Source organism: Rhipicephalus microplus, chromosome X (assembly GCF_043290135.1).
Source record: "Rhipicephalus microplus isolate Deutch F79 chromosome X, USDA_Rmic, whole genome shotgun sequence".
Taxonomy (NCBI): domain Eukaryota; kingdom Metazoa; phylum Arthropoda; class Arachnida; order Ixodida; family Ixodidae; genus Rhipicephalus; species Rhipicephalus microplus.
This window is the reverse complement of record NC_134710.1, coordinates 84103189-84130221: the sequence shown is the minus strand read 5'-3', so window position 1 is coordinate 84130221 and position 27033 is coordinate 84103189. Positions and strand designations below refer to the sequence as shown.

The following is a 27033-nucleotide window of genomic DNA, read 5'->3' as shown; positions in this document are numbered from 1 at the left end:
TACGCGCAACTTAGCTGCAGCTGGTTATTCTCTTCATTCACAGGACATTTGTCAATTAATTTACGAGTAAAGAATGCAAGCTCAAACCACTAACTATTCCGGTTTGCAATTTCGATGTGCACACTGCAGTATTTCCTACACTAACGGTAGTGATTTGCAACATGATGCTTACTCTGGACACGCGATTGTAAAGATTCGCACATGCCTTCCCCAAAATACATAGCAGCTCTGCAGTGAAGCCTCAAGTAACGCGTGCGTACTTTTTTATTATTTTATAGCTTTCAACAAACACTCAAAGCCGTGAGTTGCAGTTTAATTTTCTTTTTGTTGTGGTTTAATTTATCCCGCTGAAGTTTATGCGCACTAAATGCACTGTGCAACAGCAGCAATAGTCGTGCTCGCGCTGGGTTGCGTAGTAACCGAAGCTGTGCCTGCCCGAGCATCGTTTGTGCACTTGAGCGCACGGACGGTCTCGTAAGCAAGCATTTTATGGCTCTGTTCGGAACTGCAAAAAAGAGCTTACTGAGACCACCATCTCGACGTCTTCTTAATCTTTACTGGATACGATGTTCCACTTCTTGGTGTCTCCTGCAGTCGTTGGAAGCGGACCAACACTGCCGGCGGCAGTGAAGTGCAGCTTTGGTAGAGGCACGCTCACAGTGATTCTCGGCACACTTGAAGTTTCCATGCGTCCCTCCAAATGTTCGGAAGGCGTTTTTCAAGATCAAGATCGCCTTAGCAAACACAGCGCGCTTATTGAGTCTTGCTTGGCAGCATCGTCATGGGCGCAGCCATGTTTGCTGATGACATCACGCACGAACCAATGAGCGCGCAGCTTCCGAGAGCCTTGTAATAAAGTCCCTCGATAAATTCAAAAGTATCGAAAAGCTTTCATGAAGCCGACGGCGCCCGCGATAGGCTGATCTGTGACACGTGACCTTGCTACGCCATGAAGGTTCCCGCGGTCCGGGAGGAGGGCGCTCGCTTAGCCTGTTCCGCTATGCACGTTGTGCGGCGATTTCGTTCTGGAAGGTCCGATATGCCGCGTTGCTGTGCGTGTGGGTGCCGAAACTGGACGGAAGACGGCAAGAAGTTATTTTGCATCCCGCGGGGCAAGCAGAACCTAACCAGAACAAAAGTGTGGTTGCACAGAATTGGACGGAAAGACTTCGAACCGTCGGCCACTGCACGACTATGCGAGGTAAGTAACGCGACACAAAGGCGCAAGAAAAAGCATACGCATGCATGTGCCGAGCTGCAATAGCATTTCATTCGTGCGCGCTGGTTTTGATGGCCCACATTTGTCGAGATTATTCATTTTAGTGCTTTATGAACCCACTGACGTAGGTCATGCACTACGAGCCTAGCATGCAAGTAAATAAAGCGAGGGAAGCCCACTAACTCGCTGACAGATATCCGCATTGTGTTGCACGCGACCTAAATTTGTCCGCCGTCGTGGTATGGCAGTTACAGCGGTTACGGTGCTCGGCTACTGACCGGAAAGACGCGCTTCGATCCCGTCCTCGGCGGTCGCATTTTCGATGGAGGTGAAATGCTAGAGGCTCGTGTACGGCGCGTATTCAGTGCACGTAATAGAATCCCAAGTAGTCGCGAAATTACCGGAGCAGTCCACTACGACATGCCTCTTACTCATATCGTGGTTTTGGCACGTAAAACCTCAGCAATTATTATTATTTTTATAGCGATAAACATTCATAAATTTCAGCAGTGAGTTCTACTATCTCTAGTTCTCTATCTCTGCGCGCGTTGTTAACTTCGCTTTACAACATGTTCAGAAAGTCGTTTCCAACTCTGCTACAGGATCATTTCACAGAAGACCAGTTTGAACCGATTATTCTCAAAAATACCGGTGAAAAGAAGCTAAGGCCATTTGCGACGCCAAGCATCTTTTTGCATCGACCAGTTGCAAAGCCACGCAAGCCACCCCCTAAAAGAACAAGAGTGGAAAGTACTGGTATGTTCACGGTGTTCATTAGGACAAATGATCTTGAATGCTATTCACAGCGTTCAAGTCAAATTTGATTATTGCAATAAAAACAATCCTTGTGCCACGTAATGCCACGTTCCATTTCCCAAGTTTTTGTTATCGTCCAAAACACCACACGATTCTCAGCGCAAACCGCGCCTGCAGTTTTCGAGAAGGTTCCGGACTGTAGTAGATCATTTCGATAAGATCACGCCCACTGTGCGAACGGTACAGATTGTTCTGGAACCTACGCTACCGCCAGCGATAACGCTAAAACATTTGGCAGCAAGAGTATAAATGCCGACGCGCTTCGCCGCTTGTCAGTTGTTGATCGAAGGCCGACGCTCCGTTCGCCGCTATCAGTCCGAGACTGCTATCTGTGCGAGACTGCTGCTGTAATTGGACTTTCCGTTTACCGGGCACAGGTTCGCCCAGATAAACAGTTAAATCCCAACAAGTCTCCTGTCTTCGGCCACGTCACGACCCCGTGAGATCTGGTGAAGGTGCTGGGTACACGGCTTGACGGGGGGCGTCCGGTACATGAACGAAGCAGCCTCCATTACTTGCCCATTTCGACGAATTCGCCGAGACAGAAATACATACTGACGCAAGCAGTGTAGGTCTTGGCGCCGTTCTTGTGCAGAGGGCTGATGGACTTGAAAGGGTTATTAGTTACGCCACTGATCGCTGGTTGATTGATTGATTTGTGGGGTTTAACGTCCCAAAACCACCATTTGATTATGAGAGACGCCGTAGTGGAGGGCTCCGGAAATTTTGACCACCTGGGGTTCTCTAACATGCACCCAAATCTGAGTACACGGGCCTACAACATTCCCGCCTCCATCGGAAATGCAGCCGCCGGAGCCGGGAATCGAACCCGCGACCTGCGGGTCAGCAGCCGAGTACCTTAGCCACTAGACCACCGCGGCGGGGCAACGCCAGCCGATCGCTATCCAAAGCAGAAGCAAATTATTCCACAACAGAAAAGGAGTGCCTCGCCATCATCTGGGCTACGTCAAAATTTCGCCCCTACCTCTACGGCAGGCCCTTCAAAGTTGTGAGCGACCACCACGCCTTGTGTTGGCTAGCCACCTTGAAGGACCCTTCAGGTCGCCTCGCACGATAGGGCCTGAGACTTCAAGAGTATGACATTACTGTCATTTACAAGTCCGGCAAAAAACACTCCGACGCCGACTGTCTCTCTCATGCGCCTGTCGACCAACCGCTACCCAACGACCCGGATGACGACTACTTCTTGGGAACGATAACTGCCGACGACTTCGCTGAACGACAGCGGGCCGACCCGGAACTTAAGGCCCTAATAGAATACCTCGAAGGCAGGACCGCCGAAGTCCCGAAGGTATTCAAGCGCGCACTTGCGTCGTTCTTTCTACGAAACGGTCTTCTATAAAAGAAAAACTTTTCACCGCTTCGAGCTAAGTACCTCCTTGTGGTGCCTTCAGCTCTGCGACCAGAACTCCTGCAGGCCCTGCACGACGATCCAACGGCAGGGCACCTCGGTGTTTCTCGCACGCTCGCGAGGATACAAGAAAGGTACTACTGGCCACGTCTTACCACTGACGTCACTCGTTATGTGAGGACATGCCGGGACTGTAAGCGACGCAAGACACCGCCGACAAGGCCAGCGGGACTTCTGCAGCCAATTGATCCACCTTGCCGACCTTTCCAGCAGATTGGTATGGACCTACTGGGGCCGTTACCGACGCCGGCTTTCGGAAACAAGTAGATCGTGGTAGCTACTAACTACCTCACCCGCTACGCCGAGACAAAAGCCCTGCCAAAAGGCAGTGCATCCGAGGTAGCTAAGTTCTTCGTCGAAAATGTCGTCCTACATCACGGCGCCCCGGAGGTCCTTATCACCGACAGAGGAACGGCATTCACTGCCGACTTAACTCAAGCGATCTTGGCATATAGCCAAACAAACCACCGTCGGACGACAGCGTACCACCCACAGACCAACGGCCTCACCGAGCGGCTTAACAAGACGATCGCCGACATGCTGTCAATGTACGTCGATGTCGAACACAAGACGTGGGACGCCATTTTTCTGTATGTGACCTTCACATACAACACGGCGGTGCAGGAGACGACGCAGATATCTCCATACAAATTGGTCTACGGAAGGAGCCCGGCAACGACGCTCGATGCCATGTTACCCAACGTCACCGACGAAGAAAACCTCGATGTGAGCGAGTACCTTCAACGTGACGAAGAAGCCCGACAACTTGCGCGTCTTCGTATCAAGAATCAACAGACGACCGACAGCCACCGTTACAACCTTCGACGACGCTTCGTGGAATACCAGCCCGGTGAACGTGTTTGCGTGTGGACGCCGATACGCCGACGTGGACTAAGTGAAAAGCTTCTGCGACGGTACTTCGGACCGTACAAGGTGGTTCGACGTCTCGGCCCACTTGATTACGAGGTTGTCCCGGACGGTATCACGAACTCTCAACGACGCCGATCGCGACCTGAAGTCGTACATGTCGCGCGCCTCAAGCCGTTTCATGCGCGTTAACAAACTGAAACAGTGTTTTTTTTTGTATTATTGTTGTATCGTAATTTATTCGTTGTACTTTCTTGCATTATTATTGTACCTTCATCTTTAGTTAAAGCATCGGGACGATGCCTTTTTTCAGAGGGGGGCAATGCCACGTTCCATTTCTCAAGTTTTTGTTATCGTCTCAAAACACCACACGATTCTCAGCGCAAACCGCGCCTGCAGTTTTTGAGAAGGTTCCGGACTGTAGTAGATCATTTCGATAAGATCACGCCCACTGTGCGAACGGTACAGATTGTTCTGGAACCTACGCCAGCGATAACGCTAGAACATTCGGCAGCAAGAGTATAAATGCCGACGCGCTTCGCCGCTTGTCAGTTGTTGATCGAAGGCCGACGCTCCGTTCGCCGCTATCAGTCCGAGACTGCTATCTGTGCGAGACTGCTGCTGTAATTGGACTTTCAGTTTACCGGGCACAGGTTTGCCCAAATAAACAGTTAAATCCCAACAAGAAGTCTCCTGTCTTCGGCCACGTCACGACCCCGTGACACTTGAGTTATCATTTCTCATTATGTTCTTGTATCCTACCCAGATGACCCCAAAGTCAAGCAAAACACACAGGTCGATGTCGAACCTCAGCCAGTCAACACTGAGAATGGTAAGTTTCTCCCGTCTGTGACCTCCTACCTTTCCATCAGCTGGTAAATTGCGTGCTTATGCTCTTCATCCGTTCACATACAGACGATATATGCCGTGCAGACAGCACAGAGATATTTTATATTTTGTAATTTACAATCTTTTTTATGTTGCAAAATATGGTTCAAACTTGCCTTCACGTCTAATAAAGCTGTGTCTACAGCTGATCCAAGCAAACAGGCAGATATTTTGTGTGGCCCAAAGCATGTGTATTCCCCATGTGAGATACCAATGCCTCTCTACATTGCTGGTTGTCAACTTGCTTTGTGCTCTACGCAGATGTTCCTGATATGCAACTAGACCTACAGATCCCTGCTCCATTCCAGCCACAAAGTACACAGGCTGGTGAGTTAAACAGTTTTGTTCGAACTTTTTCGTGTGCCATCATTCAATGCCTCTTTTGCGCATAGCGACATACTTACGGAAGCTGACACAACCTTTCTTTCAATGCAAGTTTTCATGCCACTAGGAGGTCGAGGCCCTTTGTTTCGTAAATAGCAATACATAATACCCGTAACAGTACCGATTTGTGTGCAACTCGTGCAGAGTGAGAGAAAATGAACTGCATGAAAGAAACAAGGGAAAAGAAACATGCGGGAATGTTAGATATTCCTGCGCTTATCTGATGTTTTTGTGTTGCGCTTCCCTGCTCTCATGCAGGTCATTTGCTGTCAGCAACGCATTCTTAACAATGCTATTTAAAACTAGGGGAGATATCGCAATGATAAAGAATACGTACAGAGAACAGCAAACAGGCTGTTCCGTGCATGCGCTTTCTGTATCAGTGTGACATCTTCAATATGAATGAAGCACCACCTAGCCCCCGCTCTTGCCTGTTTAGCATTGACAACTGCTTTAGACCTGATTTCGGTGCACTATTTCAGGCCACTTGATACAAGCAGCTCTACAGAAGAGGGTGGCCCAGCTTGACATTGAACTTCAGGCGACGCTACGGAAGCTTCAACTTGCTCAGAGGCAGCGTTTCCAGGCACTAACTGCAAATGAGCGCCTTGTCGCAGGACTAAACAAATACTTTAATGAAGACCAAGTTAAATGTTTGAAGATGGCAACAATGCAGGGGACTCAATGGACTAAGAAGACTGTTATAAAGGCATTGAAAATGAGACTTTCCTGTGGAGCACGTGGCTATGACTCAGTCAGGGAGCTTGGACAACCTCTGCCAACAGAACGCACCCTACATCGTCACTTGGAAGGATACAAGTTCACACCAGGTTTGCTGGAGGACATCATGGCGTCTCTCGCATTAAAGGTAAGTGCACAGACAGGTGCCCATGACCCTTGACCGGTCTTGTTACCATAGCACCGCTGTTTGCATCGCCTAACTAAATCTTTCCACTCCATAGGTTAGCCTCATGTCACCAGAGGAGCGGCACGCCACTTTAATGCTCGATGAGATGCAGCTTGCACCAGGCTTAGTGTACAACCCATCCTCGGGAACAGTGCTTGGAGCCCCAACTATACCTCTTGCAGACGGAACACTGCCACTCGACTGTTTAGCCACTCATGGACTGGTATTTATGCTCGGTGGGATAACAACCCGCTGGAAGCAAACAGCTGCTTATCATTTGACTGGAAATTCATTCCATGCCAAAACATTTAAGGATATAATCATTGTCATCATAAAAGCATGTGAGGCGATTTCCCTGAAAGTAGATGTTGTGGTGACAGACATGGGAAGGGGGAACCAAGCCGTTTGGAAACTGTTCGGTATAATTGTAGGCAAGCACAGCAAGCCTAAAACCTCGTGTCCCCACCCATGTGATGCATCTAGGCAACTTTTTTTCATGGCTGACGTTCCTCATCTCTTTAAGGACCTGAGGAGCCAGAAGATATACTTTCCCGAAGAAGTAGTGAAAAAAAAAACAATCTGCCAGGAAATGAAATATCCATCGAGCCTATAAAGAAGCTTGTCGAGACAGACAGCAATGCAGAGCTAAAGCTAGCTCCCCACCTGAAGCCTTCTTCAGTTGACCCCAGTCATTATGATAAAGTGAAGGTGGGGCCTGCATTCAGCCTTATGAACAGTGACACTGCTGCTTCAGTACGCTTGCTTGTAGATAATGGAACATTAGATAAACCAGCCTTGACTGCTGCATGATTTCTTGAGATGATGTTTCGATGGTTCAGACTCATGACTTCCAGAACAACAAAATTGGCTTTGAGCCATTTTGATGATGTTGAGTATGGAAAGGCACTTCAGTTTCTTGAAGAAACAATTGCACTTTTTGAAAAAATATGTATTGGGGATGAAAAAAAAAGCCACCTGAAAACCAGTGCAGACTGGCGTTATCCTAGCGACAACATCAGTGTTGCTACTGCAGGCACTGTTTCTTGAAAAGTACAACTTTAAGTTTCTGCTCCTGAGCAGGTTCGGCCAAGATGCCCTAGAGAATCTTTTCTCTACACTAAGGTGTAAGAGCCCGGTGCCTCGTGTACTTGAATTCAAGTTTTCGCTTCGAGCTGCTACGTTGGCCCAGTTTCTGAGGCCAAGTAAGGACGGCAGCTACACTGAAGAAGACTGCTTTCTCTTGACTGGCATGGCCAATAACAACACACCAAGTGAAAGCAAAACGTATGTTGTTCGTCCGTCTGACCTCCTTGATATTCAAGACTTAGAACATGAATCCTTGGAGTACCTTGCTTGTTATGTTGTTGCACAAGTCAAGAAGGCAAACTCCTGTCAAGCCTGTGTTGAAGCGATCACAAGCTCAGCCGAGGGAAACAAGCTCACAATGCTGAAGTGCTACAACAAAGAGAAGCCGGCATTGACAGTCCCATCACCAGCTGTCTTGCAGTTAATAGAGGCTGCTGAAAATTATGTGCGCTTAAATGAAGATGCATTGATTGCAAACAGAGTTTTTGCATCTAAACTTCAGAGTACCATTCAAAGTTCCCTGTACTTGGGCAATTGCTTCCCTACATGCCACTGCATATCGGACAAACTCTTTGCCACGTTTTTAAGAACTAGAATTTCATTTCTCGTGCAAAAGAAAAACCATCTCCTTATGACAAAAATTCAAAGCTCACAGAAGTGTGATAGCCGAAGCATTGGAATGCATGTTGCTGCAGGTAGCATTAGGTAGTACTGGTAGAAAAGTTTGTGTAAAATGTATGATGTCTCTTGTACTACTGTAAGTGTGGCTGTTCTTTGTTTTCGCATTTTAATAGTTATTTAAGCTACCCTTACTGTTCAGTGCCAGCTTCATGTCATGTCCTTTTTTTCACTTGGAAGCACATCCTAAGCGTATTTCGTGCATTGAATGTGTAATTAAATATACTATTAAGTACCTGCGTTACTCTGTACTTTGCATTGTGGGTGGCATGTGCCGCAGCTTTTGTCTGCAAGCATAACCTTACGTAGTTGTACAACTTAGTGCCATTATATTTTTGTGCTGCATGTGTATATGGATGGATGGATGAAAAACTTTGTTCAGCTCCTGCAAGGCGGCATGTGTATATGTCAAGCCGTTATGGCAAATAAGTGGTAGTTGCTGTTACTGCACTGCTCGTGTAGTGATAATTGTGTGGTATTATGAAACTTTGTTTGGGTTTGTGCATCATTCAGGCTTTCGTTTTAAACAAATAATACTCTTGTTCCTACATTATGGTCTGTTCTATATTTCATATTGTTCTGTACGCATTGTCTATTTCTTGTATTGTGTTATTCCCATTGTATTGCTGATCCTGCCTAAAGTATGGCATTCGGACTGGCTGTATGTTCTAAAATAAATAAAGAAATACCACATAGCCATTGCTACTGGCCATCACTGTATTTCCTGAATTGTGTTGTTCCCACTGTATCGCTGACCCTTGCCTAAAGTATGGCATTCGGACTAACTCTATGTGCTTAAATAAATAAATACCATATAGCCACTGGCCATCACTGTATATTTCCTATATGTATCGCTCACTGCTGCCTAAAGTATGGCATTCTGACAGGCAGTATCTTCTTAAATAAATACCCCATATCCACAGCTACTGGCCACCAAATAATAAAACTATATCAAAGCACATTATTGTCTACTTTGTTACTCTTAGGTTACCCTCTCACTCGGATACCAAACGAAATGTCTCGGTAAGCAGCAATGCTATTTCACTGATGAAAAGCGCCAAGCTGCGAACTAACGTAGGAAAAACATCAGAAGCGATATAAAATCGCCAGCAAAATAAAATGCAACGATAACTAAGCCAATTCGCGGGCGTTTCACTTAAGGATCTTTAATTCTTGAGGAGCTTGTGCGCTTCAGAGAGGCACAAAAGCAAATCGAAAAAGAATAAACAGACTATTAAAAATCCACGCGGTGATTGAAGGTTACGTACCGACGTTGCTCATATCAGGAATACAACCGCATTCACACACGCGCACACAATTAGCCTTGTCGAAGAAATTTAACTACACCATGGTGTTCCGCGCGGTTAGGTCGCGTTTGCAACACAAACAAATTCGACGACCGGCGATGACACGCCGCTTTGGAATGTCGTGACGCTTGCGTTGACTCGTAGCACAGAATAGCAAAAGACACTCAAGTGGTCGGGCAATCGCCGCACGCAGTGAGAAGAAGACTGTTAGCGCAAGCGTTTCCACCAAACTTTAGTTTCCACACACGTGCGCAGGATGTTTACTTTCAGTGAGAATCGCGTTTCAGCAACGCCGTGTCGAAATTTTTTCGCTCCGGATGGCTGTCAGATGCATTGGTCGACCGAAGTGACCGCTATATGTGCACAGCACACTTACGAGCAAGAAAGGCGGAGAGCAATCAGATTAAGCGCATGCCGTCGCCAAGGTACGGCCAATACAGCGACCAAGGCAGGCGCCATGGGCAGCCGCGGTTAAACTCGCCTCGGGTTGTCTTCGGTCCCGGCTCGTTGTTGTTTCCGTCAAGAGCTTCGAATATTTTGTGAAATGAAAGCGAAGCAACGCGCCTTCGTTTTTTTTAATTATATGCAGCTAATTTAGGTTGAAAAACGCAATGTAATACGAACGCGAATAAACAACATGTAAACATGCCGAATGTAGGCGATCAAACACTTCTTCGGCTCTCTTTTTCAATGTTTATTTGAAATAAAGGCACAGCTTTAACATTTTGCGCCCTTATTTCGGCCTTCATCACAGTCAGGCATCAGTGGCTTTTATTTCCTGGCATGTGCAGACATTTTTCCAACAGCTGAATGCCGTGCCTAAAGCTGGGCGTCGTCTGCTACAGGAACTTTCTAGGTGACGCGCACGGCAGATGTCGCTACCTTAAAAATTATGGAGGGACCTTACCTTGTAAGAGCACCTGGCGCCACCTGGCGCATTGGGGGGGGGGGGGGGGTCTACCGCTTGCCCTTGTAAACTCGCCACCCGGCTAGAGTGTTAGTAAAGTGTACTATAATGGGGCCGTGGAGTGAACGAGGCGGCCGCGCCACATCTCGGCTGATTCTCCAGCGGGTGACAGTAGCGGCGGCGCTGTAGTCCTATGGTACTGAAAATCTCAGAAGCGCCTGCATTGGGAGCGCGCGCGCCCGAGCCTGCGAAAGGGTGTAATTGCTCGTTTTTAGCGCTTTTAATGCGTTTCTGAGCCATTATCAGTGGAAGCACGTGCTACGCACCATAGTGCACCCGTAAATATGCACGCACGTCAAAATTGCATCGATACATTCACTGTTTCAAAAAACCACGAACCCACAAAAAAATTGTCAATCAGAATTTGCACGGATCCGCCTAGCTTCTTACTCAATCAGCGCTTTGAGCTGCGTTACATCATAGGCGGATACTCGCGAACTGCAAAGAGAGGAGAAGTGTCAAAACGATGATTAAATTATACGTACGTTTTGTCGGCAGTCTCTACGATATCCAGCGCACAGTGTTCCTCATATGAGCCTACATGCGCTCGATTGTTTCACAAGAAACCCGAGTATAAGTAACATTGTCACAACATTAATCGGTGACGACTCAGTTTTATCTTGCCAGTTTTGCAGAAGGTTAATAATTATTGCTTTTCAAAAGGCTTATTACATATTAAACCCCTGTCACACGGGCACTTAAAAGTCTTTTAAGTAGGCGGTCTTTTTCCGAAAAGGAGTTCCTGACAGCAGACACACGGCACAGAGCGAACTCCTTTTCAGAAGCGGTCTTTTTCGTAAACGGAGTTCGCCAATCTCTTTTACGGCTCCGAATGAGTAGCCTCGAAGCCAGTGTGCGCCAGCAATTTTCGACTGGTGGGAAAAAAAGAGCGAATGCTTATTTTTCTGTCACCAAAACTCTTTGTAAAAACAAATTTCATATCCTGCAGAAGGTGTAATGAACTCTTTTAATGGTTATTTCCTTTTCTACTCTCGTAAGCAGCTACAACGCGTCGGCAACATCACGTGGCGACGCTCGGTCTCGCGCCGCACCATTTTGCACAAGCGAGGAAAGCGTGGCAGTGGTGTGCTTGCCCGTCATTCAAGTGGTCAAGCTTGTATAGGGCAATGCCGACTCGCTTCTCAGGAGTGATGGTTTCCCGCATGCTGGTGCACTGTCTTTCGAGCTCACTGCGCAAGCTCTCCACAATGAAACGAAAGGTGGACGGGTACACTCGAAAAGATTGCTTGAAGTTCTGCTCACCGAGGTGAGGTACAGTTCACTCGAATCACCTCTCGTTTCGTCTGAAGGCCCAGATCGATCGATCGCAGGCCTTCTCCGAGAGCTCCAGTGCGCACAGCAAAGAATTGCTGAACAGCAGTTGCTGCTTGATCCTCTCCTTGGCGGCTTTTGCAGCGTCTGCCTCGCCTTCCAGAGCGAGAAGGCAGGCCGTGAGGCTTGCGATCCTCGCTTTTTCTTCCGTACGGTCGCCCATAACGTGTCGAGAGCAGTCGAGAGCAGCGAAAAACAAATATGGTAAATAAAAGCCCAGTGGTGCCAGACAGATTTGTGCACGTCGCTAATTACGGGAATGCTTCCTTAATTAGTGCAACAAACTTTCACATTGGTATTTCTTCATCCCTTATTCTTAAATATATTTGAAGAAACGAACAGTGCAACACGTCTTTAATTTGTACATCGTGATACGTCGTTTAATTTTCATTGATTCTCTTTTAACTGCTAGCGCCACGCTTTCGCTAGCGTCTTCGAACGAAAACACTAAAAGGAGATCGTTGCTGCCGTGTGTCTACGCCATTTGTTAAAAGTCTCTCAACTTCGTAAAAGACCGCTTACCTAAAAGACTTTTTGCGCGCCCGTGTGACACAGGTAATTAAACTGATTAAAACATCACACAAACATATCAAAAAGTGCCAATTTCATATATAGCCCGTCTGTTAATCTGCGCAAATTCATTGACACCAGTTCTCATTTTGTATCGACAGCTTAAATTGTGCTGCTTTATATAATAAATATATATATTAAATTATGCTGCTTAAATTGTGCTTATATATATATCACGTTATTTGAAGGTCGTAGGTTCGATTCCTGCTCACGGCTGGTTATTTTTTCATCTACTTTTCTTTCTTTTTATTTATATTCTATTAGTTCTAATAACTTCCCCTGTACATTCCTTGGCATTACTGTCTGTTAGATCTCATTATTATTGTGTTAAAACACGAAAAAACAAGCCCTTAGGTATACACTTCTTTCCCTTATATATCATCATCATCATCAGCCTGGCTGCGTCCACTGTAGGACAAAGGCCTCTCCCATGCTCCGCCAGTTAACCCGGTCCTGTGCTTGCTGCTGCCAATTTATACCCGCAAACTTCTTAATTTCATCTGCCCACCTAACCTTCTGTCTCCCCCTAACCCGCTTTTCCTCTCTGGGAATCCAGTTAGTTACCCTTAATGACCAGCGGTTATCCTGTCTACGCGCTACATGCCCGGCCCATGTCCATTTCCTCTTCTTTATTTCAACTATGATATCCTTAACCCCCGTTTGTCCCCTAATCCACTCCGCTCTCTTCTTGTCTCTCAAGGTTACACCTACCATTTTTCTTTCCATTGCTCGCTGCGTCGTCCTCAATTTAAGCTGGACCCTCTTTGTGAGTCTCCAGGTTTCTGCTCCGTAGCTAAGTACCGGCAAGATACAGCTGTTATATACCTTCCTCTTAAGGGATAATGGCAATCTACCTGTCATAATTTGAGAGTGCTTGCCGAATGTGCTCCACCCCATTCTTATTCTTCTAGTTACTTCAATCTCGTGGTTAGGCTCTGCGGTTATTACCTGCCCTAAGTAGACATAGTCTTTTACAACTTCAAGTGCACTATTACCTATCTCGAAGCGCTGTTCCTTTCCGAGGTTGTTGTACATTGCTTTCGTTTTCTGCAGATTAATTTTAAGACCCACCTTTCTGCTGTCCTTGTGTAACTCCGTAATCATTAGTTGCAATTCGTCCCCTGAGTTTCTCAGCAATGCAATGTCATCGGCGAAGCGCAGGTTACTAAGGTATTCTCCATTAACTCTTATCCGTAACTGTTCCCATTCTAGGCTTCTGAAAACCTCCTGTAAGCACGCGGTAAACAGCATTGGGGAGATTGTGTCCCCCTGCCTTACACCCTTCTTGATTGGTATTCTGTTGCTTTCTTTATGAAGCAGGCGCGGCGTCGTCGTTCTCCGCAAACTTGAGCTAGGTTGTCTAGAATGGGGAGGTGTGAAAAGCGCCCGCGGAAACCGGTCCCCGAAGTGCATCGATGCCGCAAGGGGCACTGTACGAATGGGCGCGTGGCGTTCAGCAGACGATGTACAGCGGAGCCTTGCTTTGCTCGAAGAAAATGGCTTGCACTATTTTTTCGTGGCGCACTTTCGAACGCTAATCACTTTTTCTCGTTGAGTGAGTGAACAACTTTATTCACTTCCTGCCGTTTACCGGGTTGAGTTCCCACCTAAGAGCTGGTTGAGAGACCATGTCTCTCAGCAGCTTCTTTGGCCTGCTGGATCCCCCAGAGTTGATTATCTAGTCCTGAGCTGAGCAGCGCGGCCCGCCAACGCTCCCGTAGGTCCTCTTTGGAGGCTGCGTCTCTCGTTTTACCAATTAGTGTTGGACACTCCCAGAGAATATGCGCTAATGTGGCCCTATTATTACAATACTTGCACGAAAAGGTCATATACAAGTCGGGGTAAATGTTTTTCATAATTACAGGATTAGTGTAGGTGTCTCTTTGTAAATGCCGCGTGTAGAATATTAAAAATTGACTTCGTGTCCTTCTTTGAAAAATAGCGTTCAAATGCATTATCATGCTGCAGGCTGCATACGGAGTAGTTGTGAACGCTAGTAATAACGTTCGAGGCATGTCGCCAAATTTAAGCAACATGTCTATTATTTTTGCTTCTGTCTTGCCATTCCAATAATTACAATCACGTATCACTGAAAATTATTAAAGTCATATTCAACGCCTATTCAGATTGTTTTAAACTTGTCTGCTCTTTTGAACCTGTTTCTATCCCCTGGCTGCTGGTAAAAGCGTTGTGCGCACGTTTTATCGGCAAAAAACTAAAGAAAACGCATTCATTTGCGAAGCAAGTTACTTTGGTCCGTGCAATAAAAAGCAGTCTGCAGAACCCAGGGCTTAGCCCACGTGACTTTCTCTTGTTGCTCCTTTTGGTTGACTTCGTTAATAAATGAATGCAGCGAGCTAAGCAATACAAGCGTGTAAGTGATTACGTTAACATAATGACGTGTTTACACAAATCGACCTGTAACATTCTCCCAGTCTTTCACTACATGTCTGCAAGTCTGCAACAAGCTGTGTGTATATACGAAGCCGTCCAAAAAAAAAAAAGCCGCTCGCATTTTTCAATTGGGGGGGGGGGGGGGGGGGGGGCTCGAGTAAATGCGTTGTCGAGTAAATGCGTTGCAGATGATGGGGGTATTGCGTGAATGTTGCGTAATTGGTTATGGTTAGGGAATGCTTAATTCCTATGTTGTCTTTGTTATTCTCATTTATTCAACAAAGAAGAAGCGTTGCCTATTACGAGTGGGGGGACACTGATGTTTGGTTGCGCCCCACTAGTGGTTGAAGGAACTGTTGCCACTGTTGTTTGCATCGCATCTACTCGAGTCAAGCAATGCATCAAGTCAAGCAAAAGCCAAGTAAAGACGCCCTTGACTGAATTCCAAATGTGCGATCCGCAATGCTTACTTATAAGGGGTGGCCAGTGAACGGTTGGGGGGGGGGGGGATGAGCGACAGTTTAGCGGGTGTCTTCCTGGGCCGGCACGATACGCGACCATGGACAGTGGGGTTGTGGACGGCGCCGCTAACGCTGGATCCACGACATCGTGCGACTAAGGAATGCTGCGCATTTAAAAATGATGAGCTTGTTCTCAAGTGATTGAATTAAATGGCATGTACACCCAGCCTGACAGGTAAAGGAGACCACTTACTGTGCCCCCGCCGGCAGAATTGGGATGTCACTTTTTTTTATGCTGAGGCAAGATACTTTGCACAGTTTCCAGTTGATACAAAGAAGATGCTCCGTTGTCCCATATAGCGCGCAACAAAGGAGACAAAGTAGGCACCAGTTATTCACCGTCAACTCTTAGCATCACATGAGCTCACGTCTCAAACAGCTCTTTGTACGGCAGCACTCGGAACAGATGCTTTTTCCGTCGACGACCTGTACTTGTAAGGCTTTGCAAACAAGAAATTTTAGAACTAGATCAATTACGAATGAAATAGCATAATGGCAATGAATCGATTATGAATTGCATATTATTCAATTAGTAAACGAACAATTTTCAGAAGCTATGGCTAAGGTGATCGTCATCATTTTCAAATGACATTTGTTTTTGTGTGACAGCATGCAGGTCAAATGACATTAGATCCACTTAAGATCATACGTTCTAAATGACGTTAGATTTGCCGTGTGACAGGGGTCTAAATTTCCAGAGTCCTCCCTTACGGCGACTCTCATAATCATATCGTGGTTTCCGGCCATCGAACGCCATCAATTTTAACTAGAGTGCTCCTGTAAAAACTACCTTGCTCAGCACGAACTCATTGAACAAGGTTTTATGTGGAATTAGCAGTCACAAACATTCACAAAAAGATCGGTACGATTTATTTTAATCATTAAAATGCTATTATTAGCTTAGCTGGAGTAAATTTGTAGAGACAGGGACAGTTAATGAAAAATATTTAAATGTTCGCTGAAATACAGCGGGTAATTTAAAATTCATGGGTGTATTTAGTCACTACCTTTTAAATAAATTTGAGGCATACAAATTAACAATATGTTTTCTGAATCAACATAACGAATTTCATGCTTAGCAGATTGAAGATGACACTATCGCTTGGCGACCAATAAATTTTAACTATAAGCACCTTCATTTGTGATCAGCGTGAAATCAATAGCTCCTTAAAAGGTAGCTCTGCGTGTAGCTCTGCGTGCATGCATTTGATAATCCACGATTTAAAACACAGATAAGTGCTGTTTCGTTCTAATATGCATTCCTCCTGAGGGGGTTTTTCCACCAGTGTTCAATATTCGAAAATATACTTGGCATTTCGAATCTGTGTTATTCAATTCATGAGAAGTGAATTGAACAGAACTCCAGTCGATTCCTTATTCGAGATTTTAGAACATTTACACACCCCGACCATTACCCAAAGTTGAAATCAGGAGTGGAGCAAAAGCTTTAAGCGATCTTCGTCGTTTTACAGGGCATTTTCCTTCACTGCTAAAAAATGCATGATCCACATGCAATAAACACCAAGCAAACGCCGAAAAAAAAAGGGGGGGGGGGATCGATGCTGTGCTGTTGAGCGCTAGGCTTCGTTCGTGTAATCTGCGACAACGGCGGCTGCCCCACGCAGCGCCAGAGGCTTTAGCAGCGCCTCCTGCAGCAGTGCTCCTAGCGACATCGGCGCGCAGAGGGACCCTCTCTTTCAAAGGAAATCCGCGGCGCTCCGCACACCTTCCCATTCTAGCCACCTTACTTGAGCTCCGGTTCCCCATAAACGACTGCGCGCGCCCCCACGCGGCTCCTCCGCAGAGGCTTCAGTGCGCTCCTTAGGCGCCGCTTACCTTGCCAGTCATCACACTTCCCTATTGGCTGCGAGGGCCTCCACTAGAGAGGCCAGCGCTTCGATCGTTTGGTTGTCACAGATAGGGTGAGTAGTTGTGGAATACGGCAGCTTTGCTTTCGCGACACCACTTGCATCGTCCCCCATGGCTGCACCGGTTTTTAGTCACGATTTTACGACGCAAATTAGACACGAGAGTGCCACCGGGCGACTGATTTGTAGTTTGCTTGCCCGTATTATCAGGTCTTACCGCTTCTCTAAGCACATGAACTTCAAAACATAAAGTGTCACGCACGGTGTTCACAGCAAAAGCGCAGGAAATGCGGTGTTCTAGCAGACAAAGTCAACCGAGCATCCTATGAGTGACGTCAGCGCGTAAATGGCGCCACGGTATGTCCTAGAGGCTAATGTGTCAGTTTTAATGTAATATCTTAGAAACGGTTGGAAGTATTCCTATAAAATTTTACGTGCTCACAAAAAATGCCACTGGGTATCAAGTGACACTTCTTTATGCCTAGGTTGCTTATCCTTCTTATGGCCCACTCCCAAATTTAAAGAGGGTTCACTTATTCAATGTGCCTTTTCTTGCAACTACCGAAAGCAAGGTAACCATATTCAACCGTGTCGTTGTAGAAACTCATAAGTTACATCTGAACTACAAAAGCATTACATTTTACGAAGTTTTTGTAAAACAAAATAAAAATACTGCTTGCACAACGCCACGGAAGGTGCGCATTGTTGTGTAATTTTTACAGCTTCACTTATATGAAATCAGCAATTTTTTGAGTTAAGATTTTTCTAACTTGATGTAGCGCACACATACAATGTTTCTTCGAAATTGATGCAATGCTTTTTGAGAAGAGGTACATTTGAAAAAAAACGAAGTTTCACGAGCGCATACTGCTTGCGCCAGAGGGCACGCGGCGCATTTCGGCGCGGCATTTAAACAGATTAGAGCGGCCACTCGCCGTCGGGCTACCACAGGTTTGCTACTCGGTGTACAGTGGATGTTTTCGTGTGAAATTTGTAAATTCCATTTATTATTTGGGGGGGAGGGGTAGCCTACCGTATCCTCTTAAAAAAGGAGTACGCGTTCTTGAAGGCCACGGCCAAGCAGGTGGCATAGTAGAGTTTCCTCAGCTCTAGATATTCCCGAGGGAAGAAGAAGCATTAGATCGGGATTCAAGTATTGTAGACGAGCGTTTGTGAATTCCATCGAGTTCCACTGTACCAGTGTGAGGTCACGTGCAAGCGAACGAAGCATTGTAGCTGCGTTGATTCTTGAGAACGGGATGGCTGTGTATGACGTTATGTGCAGATCTAGCGGCCTCATAAGCGCGGTTGGTGCCATATATGCCGCAATGACCTGGTATCTACTGATACGCCATTTTGTGTTGTCTCTCGATTGCTTGGTGGCAAATAAGCAATATATTGGCTACCAACTGTTCATTAGGTCCACGGCAAAAGAGTGACATAAGACATTAAAAAGCTGCCTTCGAGTCCGAGAAGATGCACCAAGGTTGTGGAGGTTCTTTAACTATAAACTTCAGAGCTGCACATATGGCGGTGAGTTCTACAGCTGTCGATGACGTCAAATGCGATGTCTTCAATTTCATTGTGATGGACTTCGCGGGAACAACCACCACCTCTGCTTAGCTTACTGAATAAACAGAGCCATCCGTGTGAATGTGAAAGCATCCGTTGCGCTTCTCGTGCAGGAACAGTAGTGTGGAGTATATTTCAGGGCTAGATGCGACGATTGTTTCTTCTTTAGGATACCAGAAATGGTAAGAAGAGCTTTGGGTGTAGGCACCACAATGGTAACGGCGGCCGTGCTGCATACGGGAAGTGCAGTGGAAGCAGTTCACAATGCTGAACTACATTTGCGCTGAACGCTGAGTGGGGCCTAGAAGCTCGAAGTGAGGCGATTGTGATGCGCTGGAATCCGAGCAAAATGTCTTAATTTCATTTTCAAAGCGTTTACGTGGATATATGTGTTGACTGAATAATCACGCGCAATGACGACTGTGTCTGCTGTAGATGCGCATCTCGGAAGGCCAAAGCATATTCGCAGCGCCTGGGCTTGAAGCGACTGGAGGACTTGCGTGTTTGTTCGTCGAATCCCACGAAGCACAGGTAAGCTGTAGAGCATAAAACAGAAGAAAACAGTGTAGAGTTGAAGCATCGTTCGTACAGATGCGCCCAAGTTTTTCCAACAAAAAACCTTAGTATGTGGGTGATCATGGTGAATTTTGTTTTCATGCTTCGGCGATGTGAGGGCTCCAAGAGAGGTGGCGATCAACTATGACTCCGAGGAATTGGTGGGTCTTCACGTAGTTGATCGTGTGTTCATTGATTTTGATGATATACGGTCCCATCACCTTATGCGTGAATGCAAAAAGCCAGCACTTCTCTTATGACAGATCTAGTCCCCGTCCTTTAAGGTACTTTGTCGCCAGTGTAGCCGATCTCTGAAGCCTGGCACGCACGTGACGGCGTGTTACGCCTGACACCCAGGTGCAGATGTTATAAGCATATAATGATAGATGAAGTGGTCGTGGAAGGGAGTGAACCAGGCCGAGGAGCGCTAGGTTGAAAAGTGTGGGGCTAAGAACACCACCTTGAGGTGCAACACGTAATATGCAATGCTGAGTTGTTGTGCCATTTTCAGTCTGTACAAGGAAGGTTCTGCACTCCTAATAGCTGTCAATTTATTGGTAAATCCGACCCACTAATTCACCAAGGCATTGAAAATGGCTTCATGTGATACATTACCATATGCGCCTTTTACGTTCAAGAACAACGCCACCGATAATCGTTTCAGGCGTTTTGATGTTGCAGAAACGAGACCAGGTCAATAACGAACCACCCACGCCAAAATCCCGTCATAGCATCAGGGTATATCTCGTGGTGCTCCAGGTACCCCTCTAGGCGACTGAAAACCATCCTCTCAATCACTTTTCCGAAACATCTGGCAAGTGCGATGAGGCGATAAGAGGTCAAGTCTAGAGGAAATTTACATGGCTTAAGTACAGGGACGAGGTGGCTGAATTTCCATGAATGAGCGACCAATCCACTGTTCCACGAGTTGTTGCACACGGATTAAAGGCCCGTCGAGCTGCTTCACCGACCTTGCAAAGCAGGGGCGTAGCCAGAATTTTTTTTTTTTTGGGGGGGGGGAGGGTTCAGACCAACCCGACGGGGGGCATCAGCTTTCCTCTGTGACGTGACTACCGGCGCGTGGGAAGACTTCAAACGCCGACTTCTTGGGACATATGCCAGCCCTGACCGACGGGAGAGAGCTGAGCGCGATCTGCAGTCCCGCATACAACTGCCGAATGAAGGGGTTGCGATGTATGTCGAGGACATGACGCGTCTTTTCCACCGAGCTGACCCTGGCATGCCAAAAGAAAGGAAGGTATGGTACCTCATGCGCGGGGTGAAAGAACAGCTTTTCGGTGGGCTTGTGCGCAGTCCTCCCAAGACTGTGTCCGAATTTCTCAGAGAAGCCGTCACCATCAAAAGCACTCTTAGGCACCGGGCCCCGTCATACGAACGGCACGTCAACGCTTCAACTACGGACTACTTGGGAGCTTTCGGTGGCCAAATGAATTTCTTCCGAGAGATCATACGTTCAGTCATCCGCGAAGAACTCCAGAAGCTGTCAGTGCCCTCGCAGCCCACTATCTCTTGGTTGTACAGCGTAGTAGTCCGAGATGAAGTCCAGCATGCCTTAAGAGAACCTCCTTTTATGCGGGATTATCAGCCACCCAGTGACTTCCCCCGCATGTCGTATGCTCAAGCTTTGCGGCAACCTGTTACATCCGCAATCCCGCATTCCACCGTGGCCCCAGCCATGTTGCGGACGGTCCAGGCGGCGCCATATTACAGCGCACCTCGCCTGATTTCGCGGAAATCAGACGTCTGGCGTGCGCCAGATAGACGTCATCTCTGCTTTCACTGTGGCGAAGCTGGGCATCTTTACCGACACTGTTCTTACCGGCAACTTGGACTACGCGGATTTTCGACGAACTCACCGCCACCCAGGTTCGGTCAGTGGCCCCCTGAAATTGAAGAGTATGTGGCTCAGCAGCGCGGAACTTCGTCGTCCTTGCACCAGTCACGCTCCCTGTCACCGCGGCGATTTTCTCCTAATCGCTGTACCTATTCGAGCGCGGCGCAGGGTCGGTCACCCAGTCCACGCCGGGAAAACTAACCACAGCGACCTTCGGGGGCGAGGCCGCTCATACTGGACAAGCTCAAGGCCTCCTACCGACGCTTCCGCAAACTGACGAAACCCCGACGACGACGACACCAGCTGGTTCCGCAAAGATCTCATTAGACATTCCAGTGCCGCTCGACGGTCGCAAAGTCAGTGCTTTAGTTGACACGGGTGCGGATTTTTTTATAATAAGTGAAAAACAGGCTGCTCTCCTGAAGAAAGTCACGATGCCTTGGAACCTCAGGCCAATTCCTACTGCTGGTGGGCACGTCGTCACGCCACTCGGCGTTTTCACAGCACGAATACAGATTCGTGGTTCTACCTTTGTTGTCAGCTGGAGCGTTCTCCGTCAGTGTTCTCGAGACCTGATCATTGGCATGGACTTCCTGAGGGAGCATGGTGCTATCGTCGACATTCCACAACGCCTCGTCACATTTTCAACAAAATGCGCCACACTAGAGCATAATCCCAGCCACGATCGAGTATGTCTGCGTGTAATTGACGATGATGTGATGATACCACCACGCTCAAGTGTTATGGTTCAAGTGCCGTGTAACGAATCAGCAAACGCTGAAATGGTGGCGGAGAGCAATCGATCCCTACTTTTTTTCCGGGGTGTCTGCGTAGCACGAAGCCTAGTAGACCTCCAGGCTGGCCACTGCGAGGTTCTTGTTACAAACTTCAGCTACGAGCGCCGACACCTTTTCAGTGGTAATGTCATCGCCTATGCCTACCCAGTAACCAATGTGACTGAGTGTTTTGCTTCCGAAGCGACCGATAATGCCGAAGCACCTCTCCAGTCTGTCGACGTAAATCTAACGCTTTCTGACAAAAACAAACGAAGCCTTAACGACCTGTTGATAGAATTCCACGCCCGTTTTGCACGTTCATCTAGAATCCGTCAGACATCGATTATTAAACACCGTATTATCACTTACGGCGACGCGCACCCTATACGGCAACAGCCTTACCGAGTTTCACCAACTGAACGACGCGTGATTCAAAAGCAAGTGAAGGAAATGCTTCAAGATGGTGTAGTACAGCCATCAAGCAGCTCTTGGTCATCGCCAGTGGTCCTTGTAAAGAAGAAGGATGGTACACTTCGCTTTTGTGTCGATTATAGGAAGCTGAATAACGTCACAAAGAAAGACGTGTACCCATTACCTCGAGTGTATGATTCTTTTGACAGGCTGAGGCGAGCAAAGTACTTTTCCTCAATCGACCTCAAAAGTGGTTACTGGCAAATTGAAGTTGATGAACGTGACCGCGAAAAAACTGCTTTTGTAACTCCTGACGGTCTGTACGAATTCCAAGTGTTCCCATCCGGTCTCTCTTTTGCTGCGGCCACATTCCAACGAATGATCGATACCGTTCTCGCTGACCTCAAGTGGAAAAGTTGCCTCGTCTATCTAGATGATGTCGTTGTCTTTTCAAAAACGTTTGACGAGCACCTTCATCGCATTCGGAGTGTTCTTGAAGCTATACGATCCGCTGACCTTACCCTCAAGCTTGAAAAGTGCTATTTCGGCTACAAAGAACGGAAGTTCCTGGGTCATGTTGTGAGTGCTGCAGGCGTTCAGCCCAATCCCGAGAAGACTGCCGCTGTGGCCACTTTTCCAGCTCCGACAGACAAGAAAAGTCTTCGACGATTTCTGGGGCTCTGTGCATACTATCGCCGCTTTAACGAAAACATCTCTAAGATTGCGGAGCCACTCATCAGACTTACGCGTGAGGACACCCCATTTCTGTGGACTAACGAACAAGCGACTGCCTGTGTGGAACTGCAACATCGATTGTCTTCCCCTCCTGTGCTTGGTCATTTCGATGAGGACCCTGACACAGAGGTGCGCACTGACGCAAGCAACATTGGTCTCGGAGCTATCTTGGTGCAAACACAAGATGGGACCCAACGTGTGATCGCCTACGCGAGACGCACTTTATCACGTGCCGAAACCAACTATTCAACGTCAGAGAAGGAATGTCTCGCGGTAATATGGGCGATTACAAAGTTCAGGCCTTATCTCTATGGGCGCCCATTTAAAGTTGTGACTGATCACCACGCTTTATGTTGGTTGGCTAACCTCCGAGACCCCTCTGGGCGATTATCACGATGGAGTCTGCGACTTCAGGAGTTTGATGTCACCATCGTATACAAGTCGGGTAGAAAGGATGAAGACGCCGACACGCTATCACGAGCACCTCTGGAATCCGGTCATACAGCTGTAGAAGACGACAGTGCCTTCCTGGGGACTCTCAGTGGGGCGGACCTTCTCAGTAAGCAACGAGTGGACCCCGAGTTAAGGCCCATCATCGACCATTAAGAAGGCAGCACCGTGTCGGTTCCTCGACAACTTTCCAGTACGTGGCCATCATTTTGCTTACGACACAGCATATTATACAAGAAAAACACCGGTACCGGCAGCAGATCTTATCTTCTAGTCGTTCCTCAAGACCTTCGTGATGATATCCTATTAGCCTGCCACAATGAGGCGACATCCGGCCATCTGGGATACTCACGGACGCTCGACCGGGTACGACAGCTATATTTCTGGCCAAAACTTGCAGCTTGTGTGAAACGCTACGTGAAAGGATGCCGCGAATGTCAGCGTCACAAGTCACCACATGTAAAGCCTGCAGACCTCCTAGAACCCATCGACCCACCGCGTACGCCGTTTGACCAAGTTGGAATGGACCTTCTTGGACCGTTTCCTTTGTCTCACTCTGGAAACAAGTGGATCATCGTCGCAACTGGTTATTTGACGCGTTACGCTGAAACGAAGCCAGTGCCACGCGGTACAGCATCTGAAGTCGCCCAGTTTTTCATGCACCACATAGTGCTTCGTCACGGCGCCCCGTCAGTCATCATCACTGACCGAGGGACAGCGCTTACGGCAAAACTGTTGGACGACATCTTCAAACTCAGTTACACGAACCACCGTGAGACAACCGCATACCACCCCCAGAGTAACGGCTTGACAGAAAGGCTAAACAAAATACTGGCTGACATGATTTCTTTGTACGTGGATGTGCAGCATCCAACGTGGGACGAGATCCTGCCGTACGTAACGTTTGCGTATAACACCGCAACCCAGGAAACGACAAGGTTCGCACCCTTCCACCTCGTTTACGGTCGAGACGTGCAAACCATGCTAGACGCCATGATTCCTTGTGACATCAACCAGCACGAGCTGCTAACTCCTGATGTCGAGGATTACATTCAGCGTGCAGAGGAAGCACGTCAACTAGCTCGCGTGCACATAAGATCGCAGCAATGTAAAGACTCCCGAAGGTACAACATCCACCATCGACCAGTGACCTATCAACCTGGCGACCAAGTGTGGGTTTGGACTCTTGTTAGACGGCGAGGTCTCAGCGAGAAACTCATGAGCAAGTACTTCGGACCCTACAAAGTATTACGGCGGTTGAACGAGGTCAACTACGAAGTCATTCCAGACGGAGGCTCGGCAACGACCCAGCGCCACTCACTACGAACAGAGATTGTGCATGTCGTCCGCTTAAAACCTTATTTTACGCAGTAATACTCGCCTTATTGTGCCAGGGCAGCAAGCATTTTTTTTTCGTTGTCCATAGGGTCTCGAACGAACTTTGAACTGTATTAATGTTTTTTTTCTTATGACCAACCCCAGACATTTTTCTCTTTTTTTGCACCTGCATATGCCCTGTGCACTATATAACCCCCGAATGCAGAGATGTAACTTGGCTCGCGACTTCAACTTAACTTGAGCAAGTTGGCGCGAAGCAAGCAGCGGACTTCAAAGCGCCCAAGTCAGCCTTCGCGTTTCATAGATGTTCAGGCTGTCTTGCTTGGTCAAGTCAAGAACGAGCTTCAAAGCAGAAGCACGCTGCTCGCCTGCTAACGAGGGTAATAATGAAGTTGTTCGCGTAACGCATGCGTTACACCAAAAAACGACCATACGTTTTAAAATAACTATAAAAACGAAGGGCCACAAGCATATTCTTGCCATTTTACGGCTAACGAGCGGCACGTGGTGCCTGCCACCACAGCGATGCGCAGTGTTGCTTCTGTAAAGCGTTCGTTGCCCGCTGGTTTTAGTGGCCACCCAAATGCGGTGCGTTTCTCCACGGTTGCTTGTTTGGAGGCGAAAGAAGCATCGCGTTGGGTTCTTTCGTCGTTTTTTTTTTTCTCAATCGAACGCCATGGCATGTATTTGTGCTGACTTGGCTCACGAGGTGACGCGATTTTGACGGTATTTGCTTTTGTGTTCGCCTGTGTGCATGCCTGTAATGGGCTAGGTCGCAGTTATTATGAAAAAAAAAACAAGTTCTGGGAACAAATGTGATTCGTATCCTTTTGTTGAGCTTGGTAAACAAGAGAAAAAGCGGGGGTCAGGACATTGCCCTCAGCAGAATTCTGTCTCGCGGGGTGCAGCAATGTATCGCTGCATGATGGTGACGCGGATAAAAAAAACCCGTGATAAGGGCACCTCTTTTTTATGTGTGTGTAATTTTACTTAGCGTTGTGCTACAAGCGATGCCTTTCTGAGCGAGAAACAGCGCCCTAGACGGGACGAAAGAATAGACGAGGCACTCGGACACAGTCATTTTTTTTTTACCGAAATATATGGAAAATGTCGTCGTGTTATAGAAAAACAGAAATAGCCTTTGCGGTTACGGAAAACTTCGGCGTTGTCGACACCGGGGCTATTAATACGCACGTGTGTGTAGTCGACACAACCTGTAACGCAAGGGAACTCAGCCACTTCATAACAGCCCGCCGGCTGCGGAAAGCGCACCAGCATCGCATACAGGTGCTTTGCGATGAGTAGCGTAACTTTTCCGACTGCACGGCACACTGTCGACTACGGAATGCGGACGAAATTTCCGGTGACTGGTTGTAATGTTCCAGCGCTGTAAAACCTGAGAGCCATCAGTAGCTGTAACACTGGATGCACGGGCTGTCTTCAGTTGTCCCCACTTTCACGGAGCGGCAACATAACGAGCAGCTGCCCCACGGCGTTCTTCATGAATCTGTACCTAGCGTGGAATTGTTGCTCGTCGTACAACTCCATCGGATTTCCTTGGTCACGTAAAGCGGTTCCAAGAATCTTCGGCAGGCAGTGCGCCTCAAAAAATGCTACGCTTATGGCGAGGCAAGCAAACTCAAAAGCGGCCACCTTTCACGCGACGTCCATTCGAGAGGTGGCCATGTTGGAATGGCCACCTCTCGAATGGTGGCCATTCCAAGGCACCAAGCCTGTCAGTACTGGTGGTCTCGTACTGACAGGCTTGGTGCCTTTATACGAGCGACTATTGGTCAGCTTCCAGCTCGTAATAAGTCAAGTCGCTTTCAAGCAAGCCCCGCAGCTGACTTGAAACTTGTCCTGACTTCGACTGAGCCAAGTCGCCTTCAAGTCATCCGCAAGATCGAGAACGATTTATGGCGACCGGCAAGACTGTCTTGAGTCAAGAACGAGTCAAGTACGAGTCAAGTAACATCTCTGCATTCGGGGGTAAGTATTGTTTCTCCCTTTCTTTTTATTCCCTTATGGGCCCTGCTGTCACCTTGTGTATGAGCATCGAGTCGATGCTCTAATGGGAGGGGGAATAATGCGACCTAGATTTGTGA

General features: G+C 47.5%; 1 protein-coding gene across 1 annotated transcript; it reads left to right on the top strand.

Moving 5' to 3' along the window:
* The first annotated feature begins 1696 nt into the window (after positions 1 to 1696).
* On the top strand, positions 1697 to 7613 carry LOC142775053 (uncharacterized). Its single transcript, XM_075876370.1, has 4 exons — positions 1697 to 1975; positions 5101 to 5166; positions 5484 to 5549; positions 7594 to 7613. The coding sequence occupies exons 1-4, from the start codon at positions 1789 to 1791 to the stop codon at positions 7611 to 7613; spliced, it is 339 nt and encodes a 112-aa protein (XP_075732485.1). The 5' UTR covers positions 1697 to 1788.
* The last annotated feature ends 19420 nt before the right edge of the window (positions 7614 to 27033 follow it).

Coding starts and splice junctions, on each gene's coding strand:
- LOC142775053 (XM_075876370.1), top strand. CDS start 1,789: ATGTTCAGAAAGTCGTTTCCAACTCTGCTACAGGATCATTTCACAGAA. Junction 1,976..5,100: donor AACAAGAGTGGAAAGTACTG/GTATGTTCACGG, acceptor TATCCTACCCAG/ATGACCCCAAAGTCAAGCAA. Junction 5,167..5,483: donor GCCAGTCAACACTGAGAATG/GTAAGTTTCTCC, acceptor TGCTCTACGCAG/ATGTTCCTGATATGCAACTA.